Source organism: Cucurbita pepo, chromosome LG15 (assembly GCF_002806865.2).
Source record: "Cucurbita pepo subsp. pepo cultivar mu-cu-16 chromosome LG15, ASM280686v2, whole genome shotgun sequence".
Classification (NCBI taxonomy): Eukaryota; Viridiplantae; Streptophyta; class Magnoliopsida; order Cucurbitales; family Cucurbitaceae; genus Cucurbita; species Cucurbita pepo.
In genome coordinates this window covers 8621810-8648259 of record NC_036652.1, presented here as the reverse complement: position 1 = coordinate 8648259, position 26450 = coordinate 8621810, and the positions used below count along the sequence as shown (strand labels likewise).

The following is a 26450-nucleotide window of genomic DNA, read 5'->3' as shown; positions in this document are numbered from 1 at the left end:
GGGGGGGGATGGGGGTTAGCAATTTGGCAGAATTTTTAATTGTTTCTTTAAATTATTTTTCCTGTGTTTGATCAATTACGTAATCGTCGGAGTTTTTTGTTCCTAATTTGCGAGTTTGCACAATAATAGTGACATTTTAATTCATCCAATCACAATTACTAAAGATAATTCTGAAAGCATTATTTTGTGTGAACAAGTTCTCGTGTTTCTTTATCCATGCTTGATAATTGCTATTTTAGGTTATAAAATCTTCTAATTTCTTGTCGGGTATATTCTACATTGCAGCCTCAGGGAACACCTGATAATGGTTATCTGTGGCAGAGGGTGAATTCTCAGTTGAGCTCCCCAAATCAGCCATATTCGTTGAGAGAAGCACTTGCCCAGGCACAATCTTCTAGGATTGGTGCATCGGCCCAGGCACTAAGAGAGTCGCTGCACCCAGTATTAAGACAAAAATTAGTACGCTTCTCTTATTCTCAATTTTAATTTGATTCCCGACAGTGATTATGTATAACATTACTGTCATATTTGTATTAGGCAACTGAACTTGTAAGTTTTCTCTCAGGAACTTTGGGAAGAAAACTTAAGTGCAGCAGTTAGCCTTCAGGTTTTGGAAATAACAGAGAAGTTTTCCTTGATGGCATCTTCTCATAGCATTGCCACTGACTACGGGAAACTTGATTGCATCACCTCCATATTCATGAGCTTCTTCTCTAAGAATCAACCTTTGGCATTCTACAAGGCCTTATTTCCCGTCTTTAACAGTGTCTTTGATCTTCATGGTGCAACTTTAATGGCGAGAGAAAATGACCGTTTCTTGAAGCAAGTAACATTCCATCTTCTTCGGCTTGCAGTTTTTCGAAATGATAGCATAAGGAAAAGAGCTGTTTCAGGGCTTCAGATTCTTGTGAGGGTAGGATTTTATTTTGCATTTTCCACTAATTTAAAACTCGTGTTTTGTTATCCAATACTGTATTCTTTCTTTTGTGTTGCAGAGTTCTTTCTGTCACTTTATGCAGACGGCTAGATTGAGGGTCATGCTCATAATTACTTTATCAGAATTGACGTCTGATGTGCAAGTAACTCAGATGAAGGCAAATGGGACACTTGAAGAGAGTGGTGAAGCACAGCGTCTTCGAAAATCCTTAGAAGACATGGCTGATGAATCGAAGAGTTCTGATCTGCTGAAGGAATGCGGACTTCCTGAGAATGCTCTTGTAATAATTCCAGAAGCTTCTGCTGACAATAGGTGGTCCTGGTCAGAGTTGAAATATCTTTCTGACAGCCTCCTTCTTGCTCTTGATGCTAGTCTAGAGCATGCTCTTTTAGTAAGTTTTTTGGCCATTCATGTTGAGATAATTAATTGCTATTATTATTTTTGGTCTGAACATGTATGCTCACAGTCCATTATATTCATTCCAGATGAAATGTTGGGAGTGCAGGGCTTTAGTGGTATATGTTTGGTTTTAGTTCTCCCCTAAAACTTCAACTGGTGATACCTGGTGCTAACACCCTTCTGGGATGTCTGTTATAGAAAAGTTTTTTTTTTATCTGCAATAATATACTTACTCGATTTCATATAGAAAATGTGTAAGCTGATAAGGTTGACGCTTTTGAACTTTCTAACATTTATGAAAATAATTCCTCTAATTGCATCAATCATGTAATGAAGAGGGAGAGTATCCTCTCTGAAGTCCGGAATCATGAGAGGAGTCTATATGGCTCTGCACAGATTAGACTAATGGTATTTCTGATTATTTATGATGTTTTCTTTCACTCCAGAAGGGAGTTCGTTTCCTTCAAACTAGTGGTATTTCTGGTAGTAGTTTTGCCTTCCAAAGACTTCGATAGTGACATTTGACAGCACCAATTAATTACTGTGCCATACTTATGCTGGTAATTTTCTTTATTTAGGCCTCTATGATGTCAATGGATAGATATGCTGCTGCAGAAGGTTTCTATAAACTTGCAATGGCATTCGCCCCTGTGCCTGATCTTCATATTATGTGGTTATTGCATTTATGCGATGCACATCAAGAGATGCAATCATGGGCAGAAGCTGCACAGTGTGCTGTAGCGGTTGCAGCTATGGTCATGCAGGTAGTTTACATATATGGAATTGTGTTTACTCAAATTTGTATCGTCTCTGTCTGGGTGCTTAGGACGGAAATTTTTTGTTCTTTGATAAAAACTTGGATTTCCTTTAGGCTCTTGTTGCTCGAAATGATGGTGTCTGGAGCAGAGATCATGTAGCAGCTCTACGTAGAATATGCCCTATGGTCAGCGGTGAGATCACCTCGGAGGCATCAGCAGCTGAGGTCGAGGGATATGGTGCTTCTAAACTTACTGTCGACTCTGCTGTGAAGTACCTACAGCTCGCAAACAAGCTTTTCTCCCAAGCTGAGTTGTATCATTTTTGTGCTAGTATTCTGGAACTTGTAATTCCAGTCTATAAAAGTAGGAGAGCATATGGACAACTGGCAAAAAGTCACACTTTACTGACAAATATTTACGAATCAATCCTGGAGCAGGAGTCGAGCCCAATTCCGTTTACTGATGCAACTTATTATAGGGTGGGATTCTATGGTGAAAGTTTCGGGAAGCTGGACAGGAAGGAATACGTTTATCGTGAGCCCCGTGATGTGCGGTTAGGTGACATAATGGAGAAGCTCAGTCATGTATATGAATCTAGGATGGATGGCAGTCACACACTGCATATTATTCCAGACTCCAGGCAAGTGAAAGCGGAGGAGTTGCAGCCGGGAGCTTGCTACCTACAGATAACGGCAGTTGACCCTGTCATTGAAGATGAAGATCTGGGAAGTAGAAGAGAGAGAATCATTTCTCTATCCACTGGGAGTGTCCGTGCTCGTGTATTTGACCGTTTCTTATTTGATACACCATTTACCAAAAATGGAAAGACTCAAGGTGGACTAGAAGACCAGTGGAAGAGGAGGACTGTTCTACAGACCGAGGGCTCCTTCCCGGCATTGGTAAATAGACTCTTAGTAACCAAGTCCGAATCGCTCGAGTTCTCCCCTGTGGAAAATGCAATTGGAATGATTGAAACTAGAACCGCTGCTCTGCGGAATGAACTGGAAGAGCCTCGCAGTTCTGAGGGGGATCAACTTCCACGACTCCAGAGTCTCCAGAGAATACTCCAAGGCAGTGTTGCAGTTCAAGTGAGCTTCTTACTCAGTTTCTGTTATAATTTTATTCTCGTACCCGATTGAAGTTAAGATACCGAATCAGATTTTCATCTTTAAGACTCTGATGTACTTCTCCATGAATGCAGGTTAACAGTGGAGTGTTGAGTGTGTGCACTGCATTCTTGTCCGGTGAGCCAGCTACGAGGTTGCGGTCGCAGGAGTTACAGCAACTCATTGCTGCGCTTCTTGAATTTATGGCTGTATGTAAGCGTGCAATTCGAGTTCATTTCAGATTAATTGGAGAGGAAGACCAGGAGTTCCACACCCAACTGGTGAATGGATTTCAGTCCCTCACCGCCGAACTATCGCATTATATTCCCGCCATTCTATCTGAATTGTAAGCACTGTGTGAATACCTTTTTTTTTTTCACTTTTCCTGGGTTTTATGTAGTAACTAACTCTACATTCTTGATCATAATTGCTGTGTAGTCTGTCGCAACATTGTATTTCTTCTTGTATATATATTTTTGTTCAGTAGCATCGAGATTATATTGTGCAAGTGTGGTGTGTGCTCTAATAATAGGTTAAAAAATGCAACCACAAAGATAAACAGTTAATTTATTCTTGCAATCTAAATGTCCTGTTCTCACTATCACAAGTGTCCAAGCGTCACAAATGTGTGGAATCAAAATTCTCGCTACCAGTGACATTCAAGTTTCTGGTGCACAGAAATTCGAATTCCTTGAATAATGTCCAGCAAAGGCATACAAGTACTGTATATAAAGAATATATTAATTTATTGGTGAGGTTCGCCATCACAGCTTGCTCTTCGGAACACCAACAGGTGAATTTCTGGACCTCTTTTCCACCACTCGCGACAACTGCTTAACAGCCTCCTTGGGCAGGCGACGAGGCGTGCTCAACCACATCCCTCCATCGGCAATGATAGTTGTTCCATTCACGTATTTACCTTCAAAATATACATAATGTACGATATTTAATCAACTAAAGATTAATCTTGTGCACTTCACTTCAAAATAATCGACTCCTAAAACTTGAGATTCTTAAACAAATACATCTTACCTTTATACTTTCCATGCTGTTAAGGAATTTAACATTCTATTTTCTATCCATGACTTAATGATCTTTTCAATTTTTAAGATTGTATCTTATAGATCCATTTCTATAAAAAGTTTAAATAAATAAAAAGATTTTTGAAAACAATTTTGAAAGTCAATGTTGACCGTTATATTTCACAAGTGTTCTACCAAACAAGACTTTTGGAAGTTGTCAACAAGATCAACCTAAACCGAAAACATGGAGAGCTTCTACTTCTCATTTTTCAAATGCAACATGTTTGGGCAAGTCTCTAATGCAAAAATGATAAAAACATATGCATTACGGCCTCAACTCATGATTTTTGTGTATATGTCGGATCATACGCCAAGATGTAAAGACTAAGCATTTAAAACATTCTCAAAGCATGACTTTTTTTCCCAACAAAAAAAAGTTTTGAAACATTCAGATTAACATCAAAAAGTAGAAAATTAAGAAATGTTGCATGATTAACAAGGGGCGCACCTGCATCCGAGGCAAGGTAGAGAGCAGCCATAGCAATATCCCATTTTTCTCCTACTCTGTACAAAGGCATATCAGCTCTTACTTTGCTGCTTATCTCTTCAGGTGCGAGTTTACTCAAACCAGGAGTACCCTGGATGGGTCCTGGTGCAATGCCGTTGACCCTAATATCATAATCAGCGCCCCATTCCAGAGCTAAGTTTCTTGTAATAGCATCTACAGCTGCCTGTTAGAAAGAAAATTCGACGAAAGTTCTTCCAACCGATAAAGAGAGATTATAACCTTCAGACATGAACACAACTAACCTTGGCTGCAGATACATGAATTTGATACCAGACAGCTGTGTAATGCAAAGTAGCACTAATATTAATAATCGTTCCACCGGTAAGTGAATTCCTTCCAGGTCCTCCTTTCTTGAGATATTTAAGTGATTCATGGCACATTGTGAATGTGCCAACTGAATCAATATCCATAACTGCAGGGGATTGTTAAAATCAAGTGTAAGTAAATAGAATATGTGGCACTTCATGAAAAGCATGTTCCGGCAATAAGCGCCCATTTCGTATTATGTAATAACTCCTTTCTGGTTTCAATCTTACATATTCACCAAACATCTTTACGGAAATGAACACGTCTCTATCTAAAATAATTAGATTAACTTTGAAAGACAAACACATGCAATAAAAAAAAATGGTTAAAATTTAAGTTTAGTTCTTAAATTTTCAAGTACTTTTAAAAAGTGTCTAGTAGGTTCCTAATATTTTCAAAATCGTGTCTACGAGATCTCTTAACTTTAAAAAGTTTAATAAATTTCTTAACTTTCGATTTTGTAGTTGTAGGTTCATAAATTTCAAACCACATTGAATAGGATAGTGACCTATTACATTCAACATTCAAGTATCTATTGAATCAAAATTGAAAGTTTAAGAACCTATTAGACACTTTTAAAAGTTCAAGGACTAGATAGACACAAATGGGGAGGTTTTGAGATTAAACTTGTAATTTAACCAAAAAAAAAAAAAAAAAAAAAAGGGTTCGACAGAATAGACAACAGTTCCCTTGAAACCATAATATCGCAACATCCAACCAAACAACCTAACATGCCAGAGAAAATTTTGACGTACTCCTTTGAGTTGAATAAGAACTATATGAGTTATGACCAAAGGAATTCAATTTTCATAAATTTCCAGTGGATATGCATTCAAATTAGTGTAATTCCAAGATCAATTAAATGAAGATAAATAACATCTCTGGAGCACCCAAAACTACAAAATACAAAATACTTCCAACGGACAAATCTTTTTCGCATGATCGTTGATCCCTATGGACTAATATCAAGTAAAAGCCAGGCTACCAAGATTATTGACAGTAGGTATTGCATGCGAAAAGAACCTGTTCGAAATCCATTGGGAGACAAATCTTCGGCTGATACCAGAAAGTTCCCAGCTGCTGCATTCACAAGAATGTCCAGACTACCAAGATTGTTGACAGTAGACTCCACTACTCTACTTGCGTCTTCTTGTTTACGAACATCACCTTCAAATCCAAATGCCTGCAATGGCCAGTATACAAACAACAGGTTTCAGAATCAAGTTCAGTTCTCAGAGGATAACATGGGTGATTATACATATTAGTGAGTCCATCTACACATCCGTGTGGTATACACATATTACAAACCTATGCAACTGCTTTTGAATTTTCCATATGCAGCATTTTATATGCTTTTGGAAACTCATAAATTTCATGTTCGTTAGTTGTATTTTTCAGAGTCATCTGTAAGAGCACACAGTTCAGAGCACATGACTCAATCGAAGTCTTTTAGAACAATAACTATACATATCTCGAATTCCTCAAGTTCATCTTCCTATTATCTCTTAAATTGATTAGATGCAAATTTATGTAACTAACATCATCCTGATTACTTCCAGCCTCTACTTTAGCAATATCCAAAGTCATTGATAGATGTTTTTAAAGAAAAAGGAAGGTCCAGAAAATCAAATTATGTAACCAAAAAAAACCCCGCAAAACTTTGTTAATTAGAGCAGGTCATTTCAGTTTATCTTAAAAAAAACGTAAGTAATCTCATTTTTAATCGTACAGTGTACTACAATCTAAATTAATAGCGGAATGTACGATGACCATAGGCTGCTTTAGCTTTGATAAGTTTATAATTGTACTTGCCATGACGAAGCAAAGAAACTTAGAAGAAAACCTTTTTCACGACTCCAGCTAAGCCCCATCTTTATAAGAACATTAATAACTCCGAAACAATAAAAAGAAACCGTAGATGCAAATGTTTACAAATAAGCTTTCGCATTCACCTTGATTATCAAATACGAGAATTGGAAAATGTAAGGAGAGGGAGGACAGGCGTGTAAGATCACGGAGAAGTTAAAGCGCATCCAACAAGTAAGCAGAGGGAGAAAAGCATGATGAAAAAGGGAAGAAGAAAGAGTGAAAGAGAAATACTGAAATTCCAAGAGATCGGAGAGCGGAGACGGCGGAATCGAGGACTTGCTTCCTTCGACCCATGATGGCAATGGAAGCTCCATGTTGACCAAATTGGGCGGCGATCTCGTAGCCGATTCCAGAGCCGCCGCCAGTAATCAAAGCCACCTTCCCTTTCAATATGTCGGAACGGAAGGGGGACGCCATGTCGGTTGCTGTCAAACAAGGAAGGTGCTGAGTGAGCGTGAGAGCAGAGATGTAAGTTCTTGTAATCTCACTCCCTCAGTTTCACGGCGGAGTCCCACTGGTTGGCCATTATTTTAAAAGGTTGGGTTAATGACGTGGCAAAGCTGCAGACCACTCCAAAATTTACGGATCAACACAGTATGCTCTCGTGTTATGCTCTTTTCGTGGTCTTTTAGTAGTGGTCTTTCATTTTTCTTTCATTTTGCTTTGGCTAGCCACAGAATGAAATAGTATTTTTTTTTATTATAAATTCAGGATCATTCCCTAAATTAGTCGATAAATCAACATAATCTACTCGGAGTAATTTAATGAACACCTGAGTTTATACTACTAAATGGTTAATTAAATATAGTAATCTCTGAAATTAATTATTAATGCCAAAAATATTAAAAGAGCATCAGATGTCTGTTTCATGCATATAAAACTTATCAAACTTCCATTCAAACAGTAACATATTATTAGCTGCTTCAGTTTTTCAAATCAGATCTGCAAGCACTTGTCTCAAGTCCACCAATTTCCAAACAAACCCTGAATATCTATCCAAACATGTTAACACTCTACTGCTCAAGTTTGATCAATTGCTGCCTTTTGCAGATCTGATTCCCTATGGAAATGTAGTGAAGATTCACAATATTAATAATTTAGTACAGCCTTGTCTCCTACAACCATTACTTTTTCAAAAATCAACTACCAAAGTATAAATGCAAAATGTAAATCAAAGCATAGGTCACAGGTAATTTCCAAAAGGATCCGAAGGGCACAATCTTCAGCTATAAAAAGAATACAACCTTCCTAAGTGATATTAATCTATCAAACAACATTCAAGTAAGAAAAGTTTTCCATTCCATATCAAAAGCAAGAGTAAGACTACGCTTTTACAGAGAACAACATGGAACTCTCTTCTACGTTCGGTGTTGGTAAGTAGATTCGATCAGCTGCCTGGAAACTACTAGTAGGAAAACCACATCCAACAATTCAGACAACTTTAGTTCATCCGTTCCTTTGTTCGTTCAGTCCACGCATCCTAAGTTATCACCCCTTGATTTTCCAGTTATGGGATGTTCGAGGCCCGCTTGAAATACCCTCATAATATCGAGATTCAAGCCTCTGATCATTCCACAGTTCAACAAAATCTGAGAAAAGCTTGCGAGCAGACTCGGATGACAGATCAGAGAAATACACATTTTTCTCATCTTTCAACCAAGTAGCAAACTCATTGTTCTTTAAGAAATAGTCTTCCTCGGACAGTTCTTCAATTTTGGCTCTCTAAATCAACAAATCAACAAAAGTGGTGTTAAGGCCAGAGAACCAGAAGGGTCACATGACAGCCCAGCAATAAGAAGTAGACATGCAATGCTCTCCAAAAAAAAACTAAGACAAACGAGGGCATTGCATTTAATTCCTTGAAAAGAAAGTATATGTAAATGTATATTATATACAGTCACACAAATCTTCCTCTGAACAGATCTTGCAAGGAGTTCTGTAGAAGTAACTAAACAATCAAGCCTGAAGTGGGAAACACTGATGCAAAGTTGAATTTTTGCAATAACTGATACGCCTAGAATGTTTCAAACTTCCCAATAAAACATCATGCCAGTATAATGGCTGAATTCATGTAGTTTATCACAAGGTTCACAACAATCTGATGAGGCAGGAAAGAAATTTATAGACGCAGGAAGTTTAGTAGAAGCGGCAAAACAACTAACAAATATGGATAAAGCCAAGATAATTCTCCTATTGGTTCAATCAAGAAACCGCAGATTAATTTCAGTGGATAATGCCGTTCCAGTGCCATCACACAACAACCCCTCCCCCACGCAAGAAATAAGATGGGCTGTAAGATGCAAAAGATTTGGTTGATTTAATTTTTCAGAGTAACAACCTCTGCCAAATAATTCACTTTTCTAACACCACATAACATAAATGTACATCTATACAAGAGTAAGGAATGGCGTACATGGTTAACATACTTCAGAGTGGTGATAGCAACTCTCTTAAATGTTAACAATGGTTCTTTCCAGTGAAAGAGCACAAAAAAAATAACAACGAATAGGAAAGCCCAAGTTATGAGAAGGTGAATTTTAAATTGCAAACACATTCCCCTTGTGCAACTTCATTAGTAATTTCTAGCCCTCTACATAACTGAACCAAATTGAGATGATCCCATAGTAGGATATTCAAATACTAGATCTACTGCAGTTGAATACCTCAAGAAATAATAGTAATGATTGAAAAGCAGTGAAGTAGGGGAAAACAACCCATACATGATGAACACAAACTAACCATATAGAGCATTACAATCAATTTCCTACTTCTGTACTACCCAATTCCCTCTAAGAATAATAAAGTACAATCCCATCTAAGAATAATAAATGGAGGCTGGTAGGAAATGGATGCCCATGGTCGGTCCGGTGATCTTCTTACTTTATCAGATGAATCCAAGATTTTTATTTCAGAGGTGCTGAAGGGAGTTCATTCTTAACTATAAGAGTCTGTTTTCAACCGAATCATAAACAAAGGAAATATGCAGGGATGCTCAATAGCATAAAAAAGATAACATGCGGTAGTGCAATCTAGTAACTACATGTAAAAGTAGAGTGAATAAAACATAAACTAAAATGCATGCTTTATCACTACAGAAGAACTCACTAAAGGGTGATCGTCCCTGTGATGCTTGCCTTTGAGAATATCCTTCGACTTCTTCTCTGAAAGAAAAAGGCAGGGCATGACAAAACTTTACTTTGGAAACCTATTTATAAAGTACTTCTTCATAATTCCGTTCACAAGTAAAATAAGTCAAATTTTACATCTGCATCTGCAATGAGGCCGGTGGAGAAAAACTGGAAAAGTAAAAACTCGCGTGTTCAAATTCTTGCAGGATAATCTTCTTTCTTGAAACCACAAGTTCCCAGCATGAATTATGAGAAACGGACAGAAAAACTAGCAGAGAGAATGAAATTGAAGAGTATATATATATATATATAAAAAAAAAAAAAAAAAAAAAAAAGGGTTTTGATTTGTATATTAGTTGGCCATAGAATCGACATCAGTTTAATACCAAAAACCTAAACAGAGAATTGAAGCAATTTGTACGACATCATTATTCAAATTGAGATAAAATAACCAACGAAGAAGAAAACAACCACTCGACTACCTATCTGTTAAAACATAAAAACACCAAACACGAACCGTAACGTGCATATTTCTGCAAATTGCGTATTCGAGTTTACCTGAATCGCGCTTAGAGTGCTTGTGAGATTTCTTCTCCTTCCGCTTCTCTCTCTTATCTCTCCTTCTGCTTTCCCTTTCCTCATCTTCTGCAGCTCTTGGTCTCTTGCTCCTCTTCTCGTCTGAACTTATACGAACAATAGCATTAACACAACACACAGAGCAATCCACCGTAGATTATTGGAGAATACACTCCAAGAAAAGAAGAAATGGAAACTCCTCTAAGGGTACTGTCTTTCATTTCGGAAGAATTTCGAGATTAAAATCAGATTAAAGGAGGGGAAGTGAAACTTTCATAGACAAAAAAGTAACGGAAATCTGTACCTTCAGAAGACGAAGCCGCTCTTCTGTTCTTCCTCTTCTCCTTGGATTTTCTTTCGCTTCCGCCCATGGCAAAATTGACAAAGATTGTGAATCGGTTGATTCAAGCTACATTCCGGTCATAAAAGAAGGGCTTTTTAAAAACCTTTTTATTCATGGATTAATTGGCACACTAAATTATTTTTTTTAATACAAAAATTTCGATCAAATTCCAAAAATTAGATTTTTTTTTTTTTGTAATTTAGCAAAAAAAAAAAGTTCTATTATTCTAATTTTATATTTATTTTCGATGGTTCTTCATGATGTTCCGGTGATTTTCAAAATTACAAATTTGATGACAACTTAAAATTAACATAGAATTAAAATTAAAATGTATTAAATGAATTTTTTTTTTTTTTTTTTAAATATGGTTATTATTTTAAATCGTGCGCGGTAGAAGGGTAGTGTGGAAGAAGAGAAGAGTATTAAGCGTTGTGGCGCCAGTTTCCCTCCATTCGTTGGTTTAACGAACTTTCGGTAATGTTCATCATATACTCTACAGAGTGAAGGTGCTGAGATGATTTCAGTCTGCAACTCCAACTCCAACAAATCTCTCTCTCTTAACCGAAAATGTTGAATGGTTGGGTCCTTGCAGTCGTCTTCATCACTGTCCTCGTTTCTCTCTGCAATCCAAGAGGCGTCTCCGACATCGCTTTCTCTTCCTCCAACCCTCCTTCCTTCTCCTCTCCTTTCGATTTCTCTGAAACTCAGCACCTCTTCTCTCTCCTTTCGACTCTCCAATACGACTTCTACCGACAATCTTGCCCCCACGCCGAGAAGATTGTAAGCTCTTCCATGGCTTTGATTCACTCACGCCGCCAAGATGTCTCCGCTTCTCTCCTCAGACTCTTCTTTCACGACTGCTTCATTCAGGTGTGTATCTCCCTTTCTTGATTCCGTTCTTGATGTTCTCCCCTTCTTTTTACCTTCTTCTTTGTTTTCTTCCCCATGTCCATTTCCTTTTCCGTCATGTGTTCCTTCAATTAGGGCTGCGATGCTTCCATCCTATTGGATCCCACCACAGGTGACGATACCTATTCGAGTGAGAAGCAGGCTATTCCGAATTTGACCTTGAAGGGTTTCGTTGAGATAGATCAAATAAAGGAGGAGCTTGAAAGGCTTTGTCCACGCGTGGTTTCTTGTGCTGATATCCTCTCCCTTGCTACTAGAGATGCCGTCGTTCTGGTAAATACACAAATCATTGCTTCTTCACCTTTTTTTTTTTCATTTCTTGTATTTCTTTCAAGCCTTCTGTACTAACTGAATTTGGAATTTTTGAGGCACTGATGAGACGACTTCCTCTAGTCTTCCTTAAGTCGACCGTTTGCTAGAATTAGGGATAGAATTGCAGTTCAATCCTCAGTTATTGTGTTTCGATTCGACTAATGTGAATTGGCGCTTAGGCTGGTGGCCCCTTCTATCCAGTTTTCACTGGCAGACGAGACAGCACAAGGGCATACTTTGAAGAAGCAATGGCGGAATTGCCACGACCAGACGACAACATCAATCGCACTCTTTATCTATTTGCAGCAAGAGGACTTGACGAAAGAGATATGGTCAGTCTTTTAGGTAGGATAAAATTACTTCTGCCCTCAAACTCATTCTCCTCACAATTAGCTCAGTGATTACCTTTTGGCTTTGTGGGGTCTGGCTATGAAGGAGCGCACAACATTGGGAAGATTGGGTGTCAGTTCATTCTGAATCGTCTTTATAACTTCTCCGGAACCAGCCTACCAGATCCATCAATTGACCCCGAGTTCCTGAACCTGATGAGATTCAAATGCCAAGAGAAGGAGCACAACAACACCCATGTCAGTCATGATCAAGTGTCTCCAGCATCATCCCCAACCCCAGAGGCATCAGTAGAGACGTTGAGGAGGTCTACCTTGGGCATGTCCTACTTTCAAGAACTGTCGCCTTCGCTGTCGCTGGAGGGAGGCTTCGACACTCATTACTACAAGAGCTTGTTGAGTGGAAGAGGACTGTTGTATGCTGATCAGCAACTAATGGCCGATGAGAACACTGGAAGACTGGTAAAGGGGTATGCTTCTGATGACGGCTCCACCTTTCGCATGGACTTTGCAAGGGCTATGGTGAAGCTATCGGTTCTTGATGTTCTAACTGGTTCTCAAGGTCAAATCCGTGAAAGGTGCGGGTTCTAATCTACAAGAGCATATTTTGTTTGAGACGTTCTTAGTGTCATTGCTCTGTTCTGATTCTTGAACAAAGCTGGATATCTTTTACAACTCGTATAGAAGTCGGTTGATGTTAATATCAGGAATGTATATAATACAAATTTCTCACCTACGGAACCAATAATAACCATGTTCTTCCTGCCTAACATATGGCGCCTATATATATATATATATATATATATTGAGTTTTGGACATACATTGAGTTTAACAGATTCCATGTAAGAAAAACGAAGAACCCGTAAAATCTCAGTCGAATCATCAGAATTATATATAGAACAAGCATTGAATTTGTTTGCATACTTGGTTCCTCACAGTTGGTCATTAAAAATTTTAGATCTACCAAACATTTGGATGGTAAGAAGTCTTGATACCTTTAGTTATAGGTCTTGGCTGATTTTCCTTATCTTAATAGGATGTCTTTCCCTGCCTTCCTTATTATGATTATTAGACTAACTAAACACCAGACTTGAGGATTTCCGGACAACTCTTTGAACGTGCAACGATTAAAAGAAGATGTACATCATTAATTGTCTCAAAAGCAAAACCTACCACCAAGAAGTGAGTGATAACTACAGGAAATCATCAGTCGTAGACAGATACAGAAAGAAACAAAATCAATAGAGGAGAAACCTCTTTTGAGTATTCCCTCATCAACAAAGAGGTTCAAATTCAACAAACCTCTTCCTTAATATTACATTTTTCTGTATCTATTTTATGTGTTCGTGTTGCCAATTGGGGTGTTCTATAACAAAATGATACTGTTTTATGCATAGGGTATGGAGCATCACGGCTTTAATTTGTTTCAGGCATATGAGTTCGCAGTTAGATTAATTATTTCTAAAGATTAGGTGTAAAAGATGTCCTACCACATGCATGAACATATAGGACTCATTAACACGAAAAGGAAAAATAAGTATATATAGCCCTGCATTATAAATACTTGGGAATCCTATTAACACGTAAAAATGTTGGATTGCAATTTCTTAAATACAATTTCCACAGACGAAACTTCAATGTCAAATCCATAGCTTTGACCCCCATAAAGCACATAAAGATACCCTTTTGGAGATAAAGGCGGTGGAAGAAGTCGAGATACCTCGGGAAAATCTGATGTGGGTGGTGAAGGCACATCCTTCTTCTTCACAGAGTAGTATACATCAGCGACCAGAAGCCAAATAAGATCGGGATCAATAGATGCAAGGCCTCCAAGCGCATTCAATGATGCTTCCCTAAGCCCCATAACACCACTAAAGGCTACACCTGTCACTAAGCCACTAACCTTCTTGAGAACTACTTCCAATGCCGATGCACTTCTTCTGTTTCTAGATAGATCAGCAATCATATTGAGCAGTGCGACCTGAACTTTCAAATTGGAACCTTCAGCAACCGAATCTTCTGATGATATAGATGCGCTGTTTCTGTAGGGAAGTTGAAGCACTGCCTTCTCTTCTCTCACGCTTTGTTTCCTTAGAAATGGAGACGTCGTCAGAAGCTTCCAAAAATGAAACCCATCTGTATGGAAACGTCGTGTGAAGAAATCTCCACCACAAATTTGTACAGAACTGCTTATCACATTTAAACATCTTCGAGCAGCCTGTAAGTTGTATGGATTACTATCTCAAAATCAATAAATATTAATTAGGAAAAAAGAGGCAGCAAGCCAGCAGCCTAAATCTAAAATCAACTAGAAGTATTTGTTGTGTGTTTGAGTTTATGTAGGTCAGAGGTAGGTCGAAGTAAAAGACAACCATTTTGTTTCTTTTCCTGTAGGTTTTCGAACTAAAATCCTAAAAGTCTAAGTCCAGAGGTGGATGAATCAAGAGATACAACAATTGCTCAAGTGAAAACTAGATCAAAGACTTTAGTTTTGAGGGGGAAAAAACATATGGACAGGTGATAACTTACCACTGGATTTTTGTTCTGAATGCAAGCAACCAAAAAGGGCCATATTTTATTCATTGCCGGAAGCAACCTATTCTCATCAGACCCCTCATCAGAAACATCCAAAGTGTCCAGAAGTCGATAAAAGGACTTTGAGCGCAAAGTTTCCTCAATTGCTTCCTTGGTATCCTTCTCATGCTTATAGGCTTCTTCCACTTTTGCCAATGCCACGACGCCATACTATGCAAAGAATTTATGATTTATAGCATTAGAATCAAATTTAAGCAAAACAAAATTCGATCTAGCAAGATTTGATGGCATTCTTCACCAACAAGGGATGGGGTGAAGAGGAATCTTTACTGCATCAAAGTGACGTGAGAGAGAGACCTAGAGAAAGACAGAGAAGCCACAATTTCTATTGGCATGCCTCCATTCATAATGATGATTATGATGCAAAATATGATAGATTGCAATTCGCATCAAGGACATGAAATACTTTTTGGTGAGATTCTCAGACAGAAAATGGCCACGAAAAGATCCACTCACAAACAAGGAGATGCAGTTCTTAGCTCGAATCTAGAAAGTCTTTGGAAACAACCATTAGCTTTACAATAAGTAATGTTACAGGGTAGCTGAGAATGAAAATAGGTCGTAGAAAAATTCTGAAGAGTTAGATCAAAATAGGTCGTAGAAAAATTCTGAAGAGTTTTTTTCCATCATTTCGGGTAGCTGAGAATGAAGTGCTCAGTCAAACCCTTAAGATTGGGGAAACAACCATTATGTTTTACAATAAGTAATGTTACAGGGTCAGGATCTGGATCAACTTCAGCCATTAGAGACATACCTCAACAATATCTAAGGCCACCAAGCATGTTGCTTGATTCTGTGAAGCTAGGAGAGGTGTAGCAGTCACAATGCACGAACCAGCAATGGATCCAACTGTTCTTCTATATCTTCTGGAATCATTGAACTTGAACAAAATATTTTCCCACTCTACACAGAATTAAATTAACCTTCAAATAATTCTCTTTAATTCAACCTCTTGTTTCAGAGTACTACAAGATTAGAAACGTCTTTATATAATCTAGATTAAATTCATCTTCTTATAGCATTGCACAATGAAAACTTTGACAAGTTAATTAATTCATCCTTTTAATATCCAGCACTGTTTCCCTTGCAAGAGCAGAGGAGCTGAATGGAACATAATATTACATCTCAATTAAGTTCATCTAGTTCCTTCTTTCACAGTTCATAGTTTTTTTTTCTTTTCTTTTTTCCTTCCTTTTTCCTTTTTTCTTTTTCCAAGTCACTACACATATCNATATTACAGTTTATAACTAAAAGCCCTCAACTTTAGATCACCAAGATCAGAGATAAAACGTTTTAAGGTTGATTAAATATCAAAATCTAGGAGGTAAATTTGGTATGGCATACAAGTTAACAGGATCAATCACCTGATTCCATAGAAGATATATTTTTGTTATCGTCATAACATGATCTTGATACTCCTACAGACTCAAATTCTGCCTGCTTTCCCATGACATGAGCAAGAAATGATGCTGCTTTACTAGGCAGCGAATTAGATTCGTGCTTTGATACCCTGGCAATCTCTGCTACTGCCTGGAGAAAAACAGGTCCACAATAATATAAAAACATGAACAATTTGGTTTTACATCGCAAAGATTCTCGTTAACTGAGAGACAAATTAGGAAACTCTCCCCCCAGCCAAAGTAATCTAAGAACTCACCAAAGAGCTCAATGAGAAAAGATATTCAAAAGAACGGTCATAATCCCTAAAATCTGACAGGAATACGAAGGACCAGCAACCTCTCAACAGACAGTCATATTAATTATTGTAAACCTTAGTACAAAGTGAATATGCATAATTCAAAAGTGACCTTTAAGAAGGGACCGGTTAGATTGGGGTGCTGATGTCTTCCAAGAATCTCAAGTTCCAACGATACTGTATGCATCTGCAATTGTTCGGTGCATCAGATTCCAACCCATTCAGAAGGAGTCAAAGACATGTAAATACAAGTCCACACATATAAGAAATGTAAAAGATTTTCACTCTAAGCAACCATCAAGAATGTAGAATGGAAAACTATGAGCATAGAGCCATATGCATGCGTTCTATACAGCACAGGTGCTCCCTCAATTAGTAAGCCCATAAAACCCTGTATAATGCATTAGTTGTTAAAGGATTAATTGGCATACAGGCTCCTCCAACAGAGGCAAAATCTCATGAGCTATTCCAATATAGGAAAGGATAGCAGCAAGAACATTTGGCACGTGCGGGTTGAGATCCAAATGACGCAACTGTCGGCATATTGAATCAATCACATAATCTGCATTTTCCAAAACCAAGTTTCGAACCTGCAAAAAGTTCATATTTGCAATTGATCAAAAAAGACTTGAGAACCAAAGAAAAATGTATTCACATTATCTTACCGTTGGGTAACCAGATGAAGAAGAAAGAACATGTAAGACAGCATCAGAGGTGCTTCGAACTTCCACATTTGAGGAAATAAGATTCTCGAGCAACAAATAAAGAGATGAATGAAGAAATCCACAAGAAGAAAAATCTTTTCCAAGGCACATGCTAAAAATACCTATTCCTTCAATTATAACCTGTTCAAGAGAAAGTTGCAGTTTAAATACAATGTAAAATCACCATGTGGCCATGAAAAAATCCACAACTATGCACATAGGGTATGAAGCTTGATCTTTCCTGATGCAGCATGGCAGTGTCCCTGAAGAAGTGTAAACTAATGTCTTCTTCACCAACAGGATGAATCGGGGAAGATTTATGTTGTACAGGAAGGTCCCATATCTCAGGAGATAGGTACTCGTGCAAGATTCTACCAATACAATCAATTAATTGAGTTCTAACTTTTTCCGGGGAAATCTTCCAACTAGCTTCATTACTTGTGGCACATTCATAGTTATTGGTAACCTTCCTGTGCATTCTTGCCCTCTGAAACGTACTTGAGAAGTAATCTACTGAATATTCTGAAACACCAAATATCATCTCATTCAGAATACATATATCAGTGCTTGCCTGGCGCACTAACAGTCCTGAACCATTTCTCCTGTACCAATATTCCCAGCTTTCTTCACTGTATTCTTTCTTCCGAATCTCAGAAACCAATTTTTGTAAGCTTCCCAATGGGATATCAATGGCAACCGATAAACTACCTTCACCTTTGCTATCTGATAACAAGAAAGTATATGAGATGGTACAAAGTATAAGAACAAAAGAGCTAAATAATCAGATAGGAATAGTTTAAAACCTGCCAAAGACAAACCAACAAGTCGGAGAACTCCTCCAAGAGCTTCATAAAGTTTCTGACTGCCAATGCCATTAAACCATGGAGGCATGCGAGGAAGTACGTGATCACTTTGCTGTATATCTTTCTCCTGAACCATTGTGAGCTCTGGAACTGCAGGTGAGGCAGTATTCATGATGGAAAGGCAATCACTGATGAAACTAGTTCCAACTTTTAACTCAGTAAGAGAGTTCAGATATCCTAGAGAAGATGGCCTTGCTGAAAGAAATTTTCCAAGAGAACGGGCGTAAACTGAATTCTGATTTAGACAAACAGCAAATACATCTAGAAAGCGAGCAGCAGTTACCTATACATTTAGGGACCAATACAAAATTAATATGGTATTAATGACATAAAAACCAGTGAAAAAGAGATTAAAGAACAAAATGACAAAATAAATGGGGGAATAACCAAAAAATAAAATCATCCAGTGTCAAGGATAAATATCAATAGCATAATATGATAGGAGGAAGGGTAAGAATAGCTAAGATGAATCAACTTTCTCCCCATTTTTAGACATAGCTCATGATTGACCGCAAGTGAAATTAGACAAAAATATATATATATATATATATATATATATATATATATTATTGTTATGATCCAAAACATGCATCCAACCATACGAATTATCTTTATATTTTGTAACTATGGTTGAAGCCATAGAATTTCGAAAAATTATCGTATAAATTTTCAAGCAATAATGCAGCAAGTCATACTTTATACTTCATCTACATATTTTGTAAGTTACAGATTGAACATGATGTATTAAAGCAAATGAAAATTGACGTGTGTTAAAACATCAGAGAGAAGCCCATACTGGAGAGTGGATTAGATGATCTATAATGAGCTGAGGCCCAGAGTAATACGCCACTACAAGTAACTGTCGAGCATGTGATAGGGCAAACTTCTCATCACTGCCAAGAACCACATTCGGAAGCTTTTCAACCAGCCTAGATTTAATGGGGTAGAAGTTAGCTATAAATACGTCCAAGAAATTTTAGTCATTTGTAGTTTTAGATTTCAAGATAAGAACCTAACAAAAATTTTGGCAATATCAAGCTGCAATTGATGGTTCTGAGTTATCCAAAATAAATATTCAAGGAACCCTTGTGCAGTGAATGAAACATCCTCAGAGTCATCAATAGCCAAAGCACACAAGCACTCCTGCATCAACAGTCAGAATATAAATTAAACATCTTGAGCAGCAAGCTTAGAATTTTTTTCACAAGGTATAAAACGATCAAGATGCTAACCATGTCAATTTAAACATTTTCTATTTGAATCAATAAATTGAATGAGTAAGCATACAAAATTTCTTAATAACACCCAGCATGTTCAATGAGTATATTGCATTTCAAGCTGCTCCAAGATCACATAAAAATAATCTTATTTTCATCAAGGAATAATGCATGATTTGAACACATAATGAGGAGGTTTCTTTGGCTATTAGTTTTTAGACATAAGTATGACATATTTTACAATAGAATAAAGAAAAGAAGTGATGAACTTTTTCCCATTAGCTTCTAAAAGATAGCAATGCTTAGGGCACCCCTGCACTCAATTAAAAGTTGTAAAATGAGAAGGATCCAGGTTGCAAAAAAAAAAAAAAAAAAACATCAGCCAGGAAAACTGAAAAGAGAAAAACCTGAATTCCAAAATCACAAGTCACGTATATAATTGATGCCGTCAAATAAGGAAATCTTAAAAATAACATATTACTGTCCATAGTTGTCAGAACAAATCTAAAAGCTTCCATTTCTCAGAAGATCCCTACAGAGGAAAAGTGTTATTTTAAGACAAGCAGTATTCTTGAAACACGTGATTTTTTTCTTTTGGATTCCCTTCCATAATAAAAGAGTTTCAAAATGCTTTTTTCTGTTTATTTTGAGAAATTGGGAATCTTTTTCGTAACCTCTGGCCTAAGGCAGGACATCAAGTCTTCTTTCTGTGAACTCATATTCATATGATTACAAGAAAAATATGTAAAATCTAGCATCATTTTAATAGTTGAAACCCAATAAATAAATAGTTGATTGCATTGAATAAGAAGAGCATGAAGTTCAAATTATTGAAAAACAATCAATTTCATTTTTGAGGCAAGAAACTACCAATCTTGCTTATAACCATGTAAATGCAGCATTGGTCTACCTTCGAGGTCTTGCACTGAAACTCATACATTTTCACTTCACTTTTCACTCACTTCAATATAGGCTTTCAGGTCCCACATGTATGAAAAAGGTTTGATATATTCGAAAAAATGCAACAAATTCAACAAAATGGGTGTTATAACCAATACTTTAAATCCATCAACAAGAGATACCATAAATCACTCCCCAAATAAATTGATTACAAAAGTAAGTAGTTGTAATTCGTTTTGCTTACCAAAAGCATCAATCTACTCTCCTTCAGCGTATAACTGCACCTAGATAGTAGTCCATTAATGGCAGCCAGGATGCCCAGTCTAACCTTTTTTACCAGATGTACACAAATCTAACAAGCACCCAGAGAAATTAGAAATCGAAACAGATCAGTGGTTACAATAGCTATAAAAAGATTTTTGTCAAGTATTGAAGGACTCAGATACATAACCTTCAATGACTTACAGATGGAAAAGTTGCACTTAATAGTTTATCCACATGTGCTGAAGTTTCTGCAACCCATTCCTTTGTACGATCCACATGAAAAGATTTGTTCCCCTTAAGATAGTCAGCACTCATCTTCTCCTTAGATCCAGATTTGTTAGTAGTTTTCTTTGCCACATCAGCAGATGTAGACTCTTCTACCTTTATACTCCCACCTTGGACTTTATTGGGTAATTGACGGAGTTCCTCTAGAACATATTGTGCCTTTTTACCCTTCTCCATAATAATTTCAGATTGAAAATCCATAAACATGTCAAGGCTAGACTTATTAGCATCATCCTCGAGGACTATCATTAAATATTCAGCCAAGCCTCTAATTGCTTGGTTTGTGGCTTCCGTATTCCCAGCAGCCCCACTTAATGATGTTTTAGAGGCCCGCAAAACTTTAGAAAATTGACTAACAACACCAGGCAAGAAGAAGGCCAATGCATCAGCTGTTCCAACCTGCAAAAGAATAGTATCAATACTGTAAACCACCGAAACATCCATGTTCAAGATTATTGCTACAGAACTAATACAGAGAATTGTAGAGTATCAAAGAGAACTATTTATAATTTGTTTTTTTATTATACGGGAACTTCCCTCTTCGAGCAAATAAATAAAGAAGTGGCAGGGATTATAGATTTTTCAATAATGTTGATTTTTGGCCTAAAAATATTTACACATACGCTAAAGTAAATAAGCTATGAGGCTCCGCACATACACTGAATAATCTCACCAATGCCTTATTGATATGTGGATGGCTGATAGTGTTTATCTTTGAATAATTCAACTATTGTTTTCTACAAGAGGCTGAATCAACAGCCAGGAAACTTGCAACTACCATTGCTTTAACTTGAACCAGATTTTTCAAGTGTAAAATACATCAATCAATATAATATCGGTAGAATGTTTTTATCCTCATTTCTTAATTTAAGCAATCCAATCAAGAGATAGTGTCACAAATTTTTATCTCAGGAAGAAGATCTAGTCTCAGCGGGTGAAGATCATGGTATGCATGACCTAAAACCCATGTCCCTCCTTCAAGAATTTACTCTATCTGATGACAGGTAGCCCATGAATACAAAGTTAATTAGAAGTTAAATATTTACCTTTGCAACAAGTATGCGAAGGGTCATAAAGGCTTCAATGCGAAGTTTAGAACTTCCATGATGTCCTCGTATAGCCTCAATATCTGCAGCCTTTGAACATACTCATGAACAAATAGAAAGACTTGGGCAAAATAAATGCTAGAAAACAAGGGAAAATCATTGAAAACATGTTTTTTCATACTTTGAGAAGAAGTGATAGCCAGTGTCCAACAGCAGCTGAAGCAGTTTCACTCCGGAGAAATTCAAGTAAGCATTCATTTGGCTTTGACTCTTCTGAAAGTTCAAGATGGCCTTGAAACTCTCTGTTTTCTGCAAGTGCTGGAGAATCAGATATTTGTTTGCATGAGCATGCATCATCTGAGCAGGGATATAAATTCACAAAGATCGCCTTATAACACTTGATAACTCCTTCGCGGAATTCTTCTGATGCCTCCAAGGGAGACAATAAAGCTGCACATGTTAACTTTTTCAGCACTACAACCATCTGCATTATCACATCATCATAATTAGGACAAATAGCTAATTCAGAAAATGGATATACTAAAAAAGTATTTAAAGGCTATTCACAGAATACAGCATGAATAGCCCAATGAACCTATATTTCTTTTATTTACTTTCTATGAGACCGTACAACTAACGGACACAATTGATGAAAAACTTGAATGCTTCCTTGCAGTAATTTTCCCCCAATAGGCAGGCAGTGGATCTAAGAGACAAACGAGAACCAACTTACCTTATCACCCTCATTCGTGTCATAAGTCAAATATCCCCGTGAATAATAAATCTACTTACCTTATCACACTCATTCATGCCACAGGTCAACTACGCTAGTAAATAATAAATCTCAACCCCGGCACCATAAAACATAAAATAAAATTAGACCAATAAGATAATTGATACTACAGGAAGAAAGATGACGTAAACTGAAATGCAATAAAATCAAATCTCCTCCAAAGCTGTTTCAGCAAAATTCTTCTCGTGAATAGAAATATATTTAGTCGAGATTAGTTATTTAAGACTGATTAGCGTGTAGTAAGTAACAAGCATCGCTCTAAGAACAGTCCCTGACACTATAAGGATAATTAACATTTAAGAAATGAAAGGTAAACAAATGAGGCACATCTCAAGTCTAATGGTATTTTCAAATTAGACCACCTGCGCCACAGATCCTAAATGACACTTCTTCAGGAGTTCTTCAAGACACTGAAGCACACCTTCTGCTACACTGTCACTCACTCTATGAGGCAGATCGTGAGTGACAGACTTCATAATGTTTTCTTCAGAATTAACCTTCTGCTGAGATCTGTCCTCAACCGCAGCATCCAATAGCAGCAATAGCGGGAACAGCGCATAACTGAAAATAGCAAAACTAAACTATCAGGTATGATTGCAAGTTCAAAAGGACTGAAATTATAACAAGTTAATAAAAATAGATCTTTTTATTTCGTTCTTTTAATTTCTCAGTGCATGTATAAAGAGAGAGTAAAATTGTAACCGTCCAAGTTCACCGCTAGCTGACATTGTCCTCTTTGGGCTTTCCCTTTAGGGCTTCCCCTCGAGGTTTTTAAAATGAATCTGCTAGGGAGAGGTTTCCACACCTTTGTAAGGAATGTTTCGTTCTCCTCCCCAACCGATGTGGGATCTCATAATCCACCCCCCTTTCAGGGCCCAGCGTCCTTGCTGGCACTCATTCCCTTCTCCAATCGATGTGGAACCTCCCAATTCACCCCCTTCGGGACTCAGCGTCCTTGCTGACACACCACCAGGTGCCCCCCTCCCCCTTTAGGGCTCAGCCTCCTCGCTGCCACATCCTTGGTATCTAACTCATTTGTAACAGCTTAAGCCCACTGCTAGCAAATATTGTCCTCTTTAGGCTTTTCTTTTCGGATTCCTCTCAAGGTTTTTAAAACGTGTTTGCTAGGGAGAAGTTTTCACACCCTTATAAAGAATATTTCGTTCTCCTTCCTGACCGACATGGGATGTCACTAAAATTTAAGAAGTCTTCATAACCCAAAAAGATTTAAATGAATTAAAAAAAAATCATTGACATCATATCGATCATCTTTTGTACCTAGCTTTTCTATGCCTTCCGAGATATTTTCAGGTTTTCGATGAAGTTGATTGATAAGCAATGAAACATGTTGATTACAATTATGGTTCAGAGGCTAAATACATTCTTCGTCCCTGAAATATAGCTTTATTTTCAAGTTATTTCTTGAATGAATGGTGGATGAATGAGTAATTGCGTGAATGCTGAGAGTTATAATAAAAAACGCAAATGTAACAATATATAAAACGAACATCACTTAAAGAAATATAACATAATGAATTTGCAAAGTGGTAAGAGTAGCTTACTCAAAACAAGGTTGCAGAGAAGTTGAGGATGTTTTTCGAAGCAGCTCAAGCATTGAATGAATCGAGGAGGAGTGTTTCTTGGGCTTTTGGAGAAGCTCAAGCAACTCCACGCAACATGGTTTCAGCTTTGCGAACACTCCATTTCTCTGAACTCCTTCATTTGATTCTTCCGTATTTTGTTCCTCGTTTAAGGAATTAATATCAACTATCTCCATCTTCAACAGCTCAGAAGAAACAGAGGAAAAGCTTTACTTAAAGCAAGGACAACCACGAAACCAAAAGAAACAAAAACAGTTATATCAGCAATTGAAATGAAGCTAAGGATCAGTTGCAGAACGCAATAAGAATTCACATAAAGGTGAAGATGCAGCAGCCGAGAACCTCTTCAGAGAGCGCGAGAAGACCCGCTAAACTTCAACATGTTTGCTGTATTTTTATTTTATTTTATTTTTTTATTGTTTTTTTCCTCATCCGCCATCTTACGGTGCTGCTCCGGGAACCTGTGGCAGTGGGCTGGGCTGGGCTGGGCTGGGCTGGGCTGGGCTACAAATGATAACGATGGACCGTAAATTTTGTTACGACCCAATATTTCTCTTCGGCCCTTTCCTTCTTTAATTGGATCTTTAATTTTGGCCCATCAGTATCCATTATTCACTAAATATTTTAGTTAATTACAAATTATAATAATTTTAATTTTTCGTATTTAGAATATTACTCTAAATATAAGCAAAAATTTTAAAATAATGATTTTATTCGGGTAACAAACTTCCCCAAACCAAACAAATGGGAAGAAGAGGCGGGCTAGTTGACATCATTTTTAAGGAGAACAAAGTTATAGCCGAGACAATTAATTAACATCGTCCAATTTTAATACTCTTAAGAATAGTCAATAAAAAAAATTATTTAGTATTAAGTCGTTGACTTAATCTTAATATTAATTAAAACTAATTAACTAGTTAGTCCTAATTAGCACTCATGTGAATCATGCATTTATGATTAATAGTCAAATTTACCAATTATATATATATATTATTATTATTATTAGTATAGATAATTAGTTAAATAATATTTTTTTATTAAAAAAAAATTGGGTTTTGACTGTGGTGGGCGCTGCTGATGATGAGCGCATCCATAGCAATGTAGCAATATTTGGGTTGATTTGAGTTTGTCACAATAATTGAGTTTAATTACTCTATTTGATTTGAGAAATAATTAAACAATTTGAAAATATAAAGAGTGTTTAATATTATTTAAATTTAAAAAAAAAATGTTGATTTGCATTTAAAACGTAGGAGAAAAAGGAAATTGTGAATTAGGCAATGAACGAAAGGGAAGAGGTTACGTCATCTAAAATTGTTTGGTTTTGGGTATTAAATGTTGCAAACGTTTTTATGGGTGGCCATTAAATGCCATCAACTCTGTATGGTCCGCTCCCCTCTATTAAATCCAAATTATTATTTACAAAAATAAACATAATAATAAAACAAACGAATTTATTATTAAAAAACAAAAGCGTTTTAGATTATTTGAAAAAAATGGAATTTTAAAAAGAAAAAAATAATAAAAGAGCATTCATTAAGGAGTTTTGAATGCTTGGTGATATGGAAATCAACCCAAGGGAAAGTATGGAACGGATTACCTTGATGATCAAGATCAAGAGTAAAGAAAACTCGTTTCTAAACTCGTGATTCGAATCACTCCACAAGAGGTTTGATCAATACCACTTGAATGACTCTACATGCAAGTTCTAAACACAAGAATTTGCAAAGAAAGTTTAGCTCTCAACAAAGCTAAAATAGAAATTCTATTCTCAATTCCAAAATCTGATGTCTAATCAAAGAAAAGAAGGCTTTATATAGCCTTTACAAACCGTAACCTATGTGATACATAACTCCAAAATTAAATGGGCTAGTAAATGAGAAATACCCATAACCTCCATATTAA

The 26450-nt window shown here is 37.0% G+C and overlaps 5 protein-coding genes across 9 annotated transcripts in view; 2 read left to right on the top strand and 3 right to left on the bottom strand.

Annotated features, from left to right (window-relative positions):
• LOC111776380 (guanine nucleotide exchange factor SPIKE 1) overlaps positions 1 to 3698 on the top strand; it is an 18090-nt gene extending 14392 nt beyond the window's left edge. For all 3 annotated transcript variants that reach the window (XM_023655814.1, XM_023655816.1, XM_023655813.1), the window contains 6 exons: positions 286 to 459; positions 566 to 913; positions 996 to 1328; positions 1915 to 2100; positions 2208 to 3182; positions 3296 to 3698. In XM_023655814.1, coding sequence (XP_023511582.1) covers positions 286 to 459; positions 566 to 913; positions 996 to 1328; positions 1915 to 2100; positions 2208 to 3182; positions 3296 to 3550 — 2271 coding nt within the window. In that variant the 3' untranslated portion in view covers positions 3551 to 3698. The remainder of the gene's footprint in view (positions 1 to 285; positions 460 to 565; positions 914 to 995; positions 1329 to 1914; positions 2101 to 2207; positions 3183 to 3295) is intronic.
• A 53-nt stretch (positions 3699 to 3751) lies between these two features.
• On the bottom strand, positions 3752 to 7498 carry LOC111776381 (peroxisomal 2,4-dienoyl-CoA reductase). Its single transcript, XM_023655817.1, has 5 exons — positions 7197 to 7498; positions 6120 to 6279; positions 5033 to 5202; positions 4731 to 4953; positions 3752 to 4119 (listed from the first exon to the last, which is right to left on the bottom strand). The coding sequence occupies exons 1-5, from the start codon at positions 7380 to 7382 to the stop codon at positions 3965 to 3967; spliced, it is 894 nt and encodes a 297-aa protein (XP_023511585.1). The 5' UTR covers positions 7383 to 7498; the 3' UTR covers positions 3752 to 3964.
• Positions 7499 to 8099: 601 nt separating this feature from the next.
• On the bottom strand, positions 8100 to 11129 carry LOC111811151 (luc7-like protein 3). Its single transcript, XM_023697897.1, has 4 exons — positions 10974 to 11129; positions 10652 to 10771; positions 10071 to 10126; positions 8100 to 8687 (listed from the first exon to the last, which is right to left on the bottom strand). The coding sequence occupies exons 1-4, from the start codon at positions 11038 to 11040 to the stop codon at positions 8454 to 8456; spliced, it is 477 nt and encodes a 158-aa protein (XP_023553665.1). The 5' UTR covers positions 11041 to 11129; the 3' UTR covers positions 8100 to 8453.
• Positions 11130 to 11388: 259 nt separating this feature from the next.
• On the top strand, positions 11389 to 13368 carry LOC111811363 (putative Peroxidase 48). The gene is made up of 4 exons (XM_023698174.1): positions 11389 to 11882; positions 11997 to 12194; positions 12413 to 12578; positions 12669 to 13368. Exons 1-4 carry the CDS (start codon positions 11580 to 11582, stop codon positions 13169 to 13171), a joined length of 1170 nt encoding a protein of 389 aa, XP_023553942.1. The 5' UTR covers positions 11389 to 11579; the 3' UTR covers positions 13172 to 13368.
• Positions 13369 to 14104: 736 nt separating this feature from the next.
• Positions 14105 to 24943, bottom strand: LOC111811478. Of its 3 annotated transcripts, XM_023698347.1 has the most exons (18): positions 24888 to 24943; positions 24507 to 24752; positions 23307 to 23505; positions 22333 to 22635; positions 22152 to 22241; positions 21022 to 21504; positions 20801 to 20908; positions 19452 to 19582; positions 19236 to 19368; positions 18380 to 18722; positions 17818 to 18299; positions 17538 to 17717; positions 17304 to 17462; positions 16985 to 17059; positions 16541 to 16706; positions 15931 to 16079; positions 15111 to 15326; positions 14105 to 14799 (listed from the first exon to the last, which is right to left on the bottom strand). In XM_023698347.1, the coding sequence occupies exons 2-18, from the start codon at positions 24719 to 24721 to the stop codon at positions 14158 to 14160; spliced, it is 4074 nt and encodes a 1357-aa protein (XP_023554115.1). In that variant the 5' UTR covers positions 24722 to 24752; positions 24888 to 24943; the 3' UTR covers positions 14105 to 14157. The 3 variants fall into 3 exon arrangements, with proteins under 3 accessions (XP_023554115.1, XP_023554114.1, XP_023554116.1); XM_023698346.1 differs by having other exon boundaries at positions 24507 to 24937; XM_023698348.1 differs by lacking the exons at positions 23307 to 23505; positions 24507 to 24752; positions 24888 to 24943 and having other exon boundaries at positions 22152 to 22234; positions 22333 to 22462.
• Positions 24944 to 26450: the final 1507 nt, after the last annotated feature.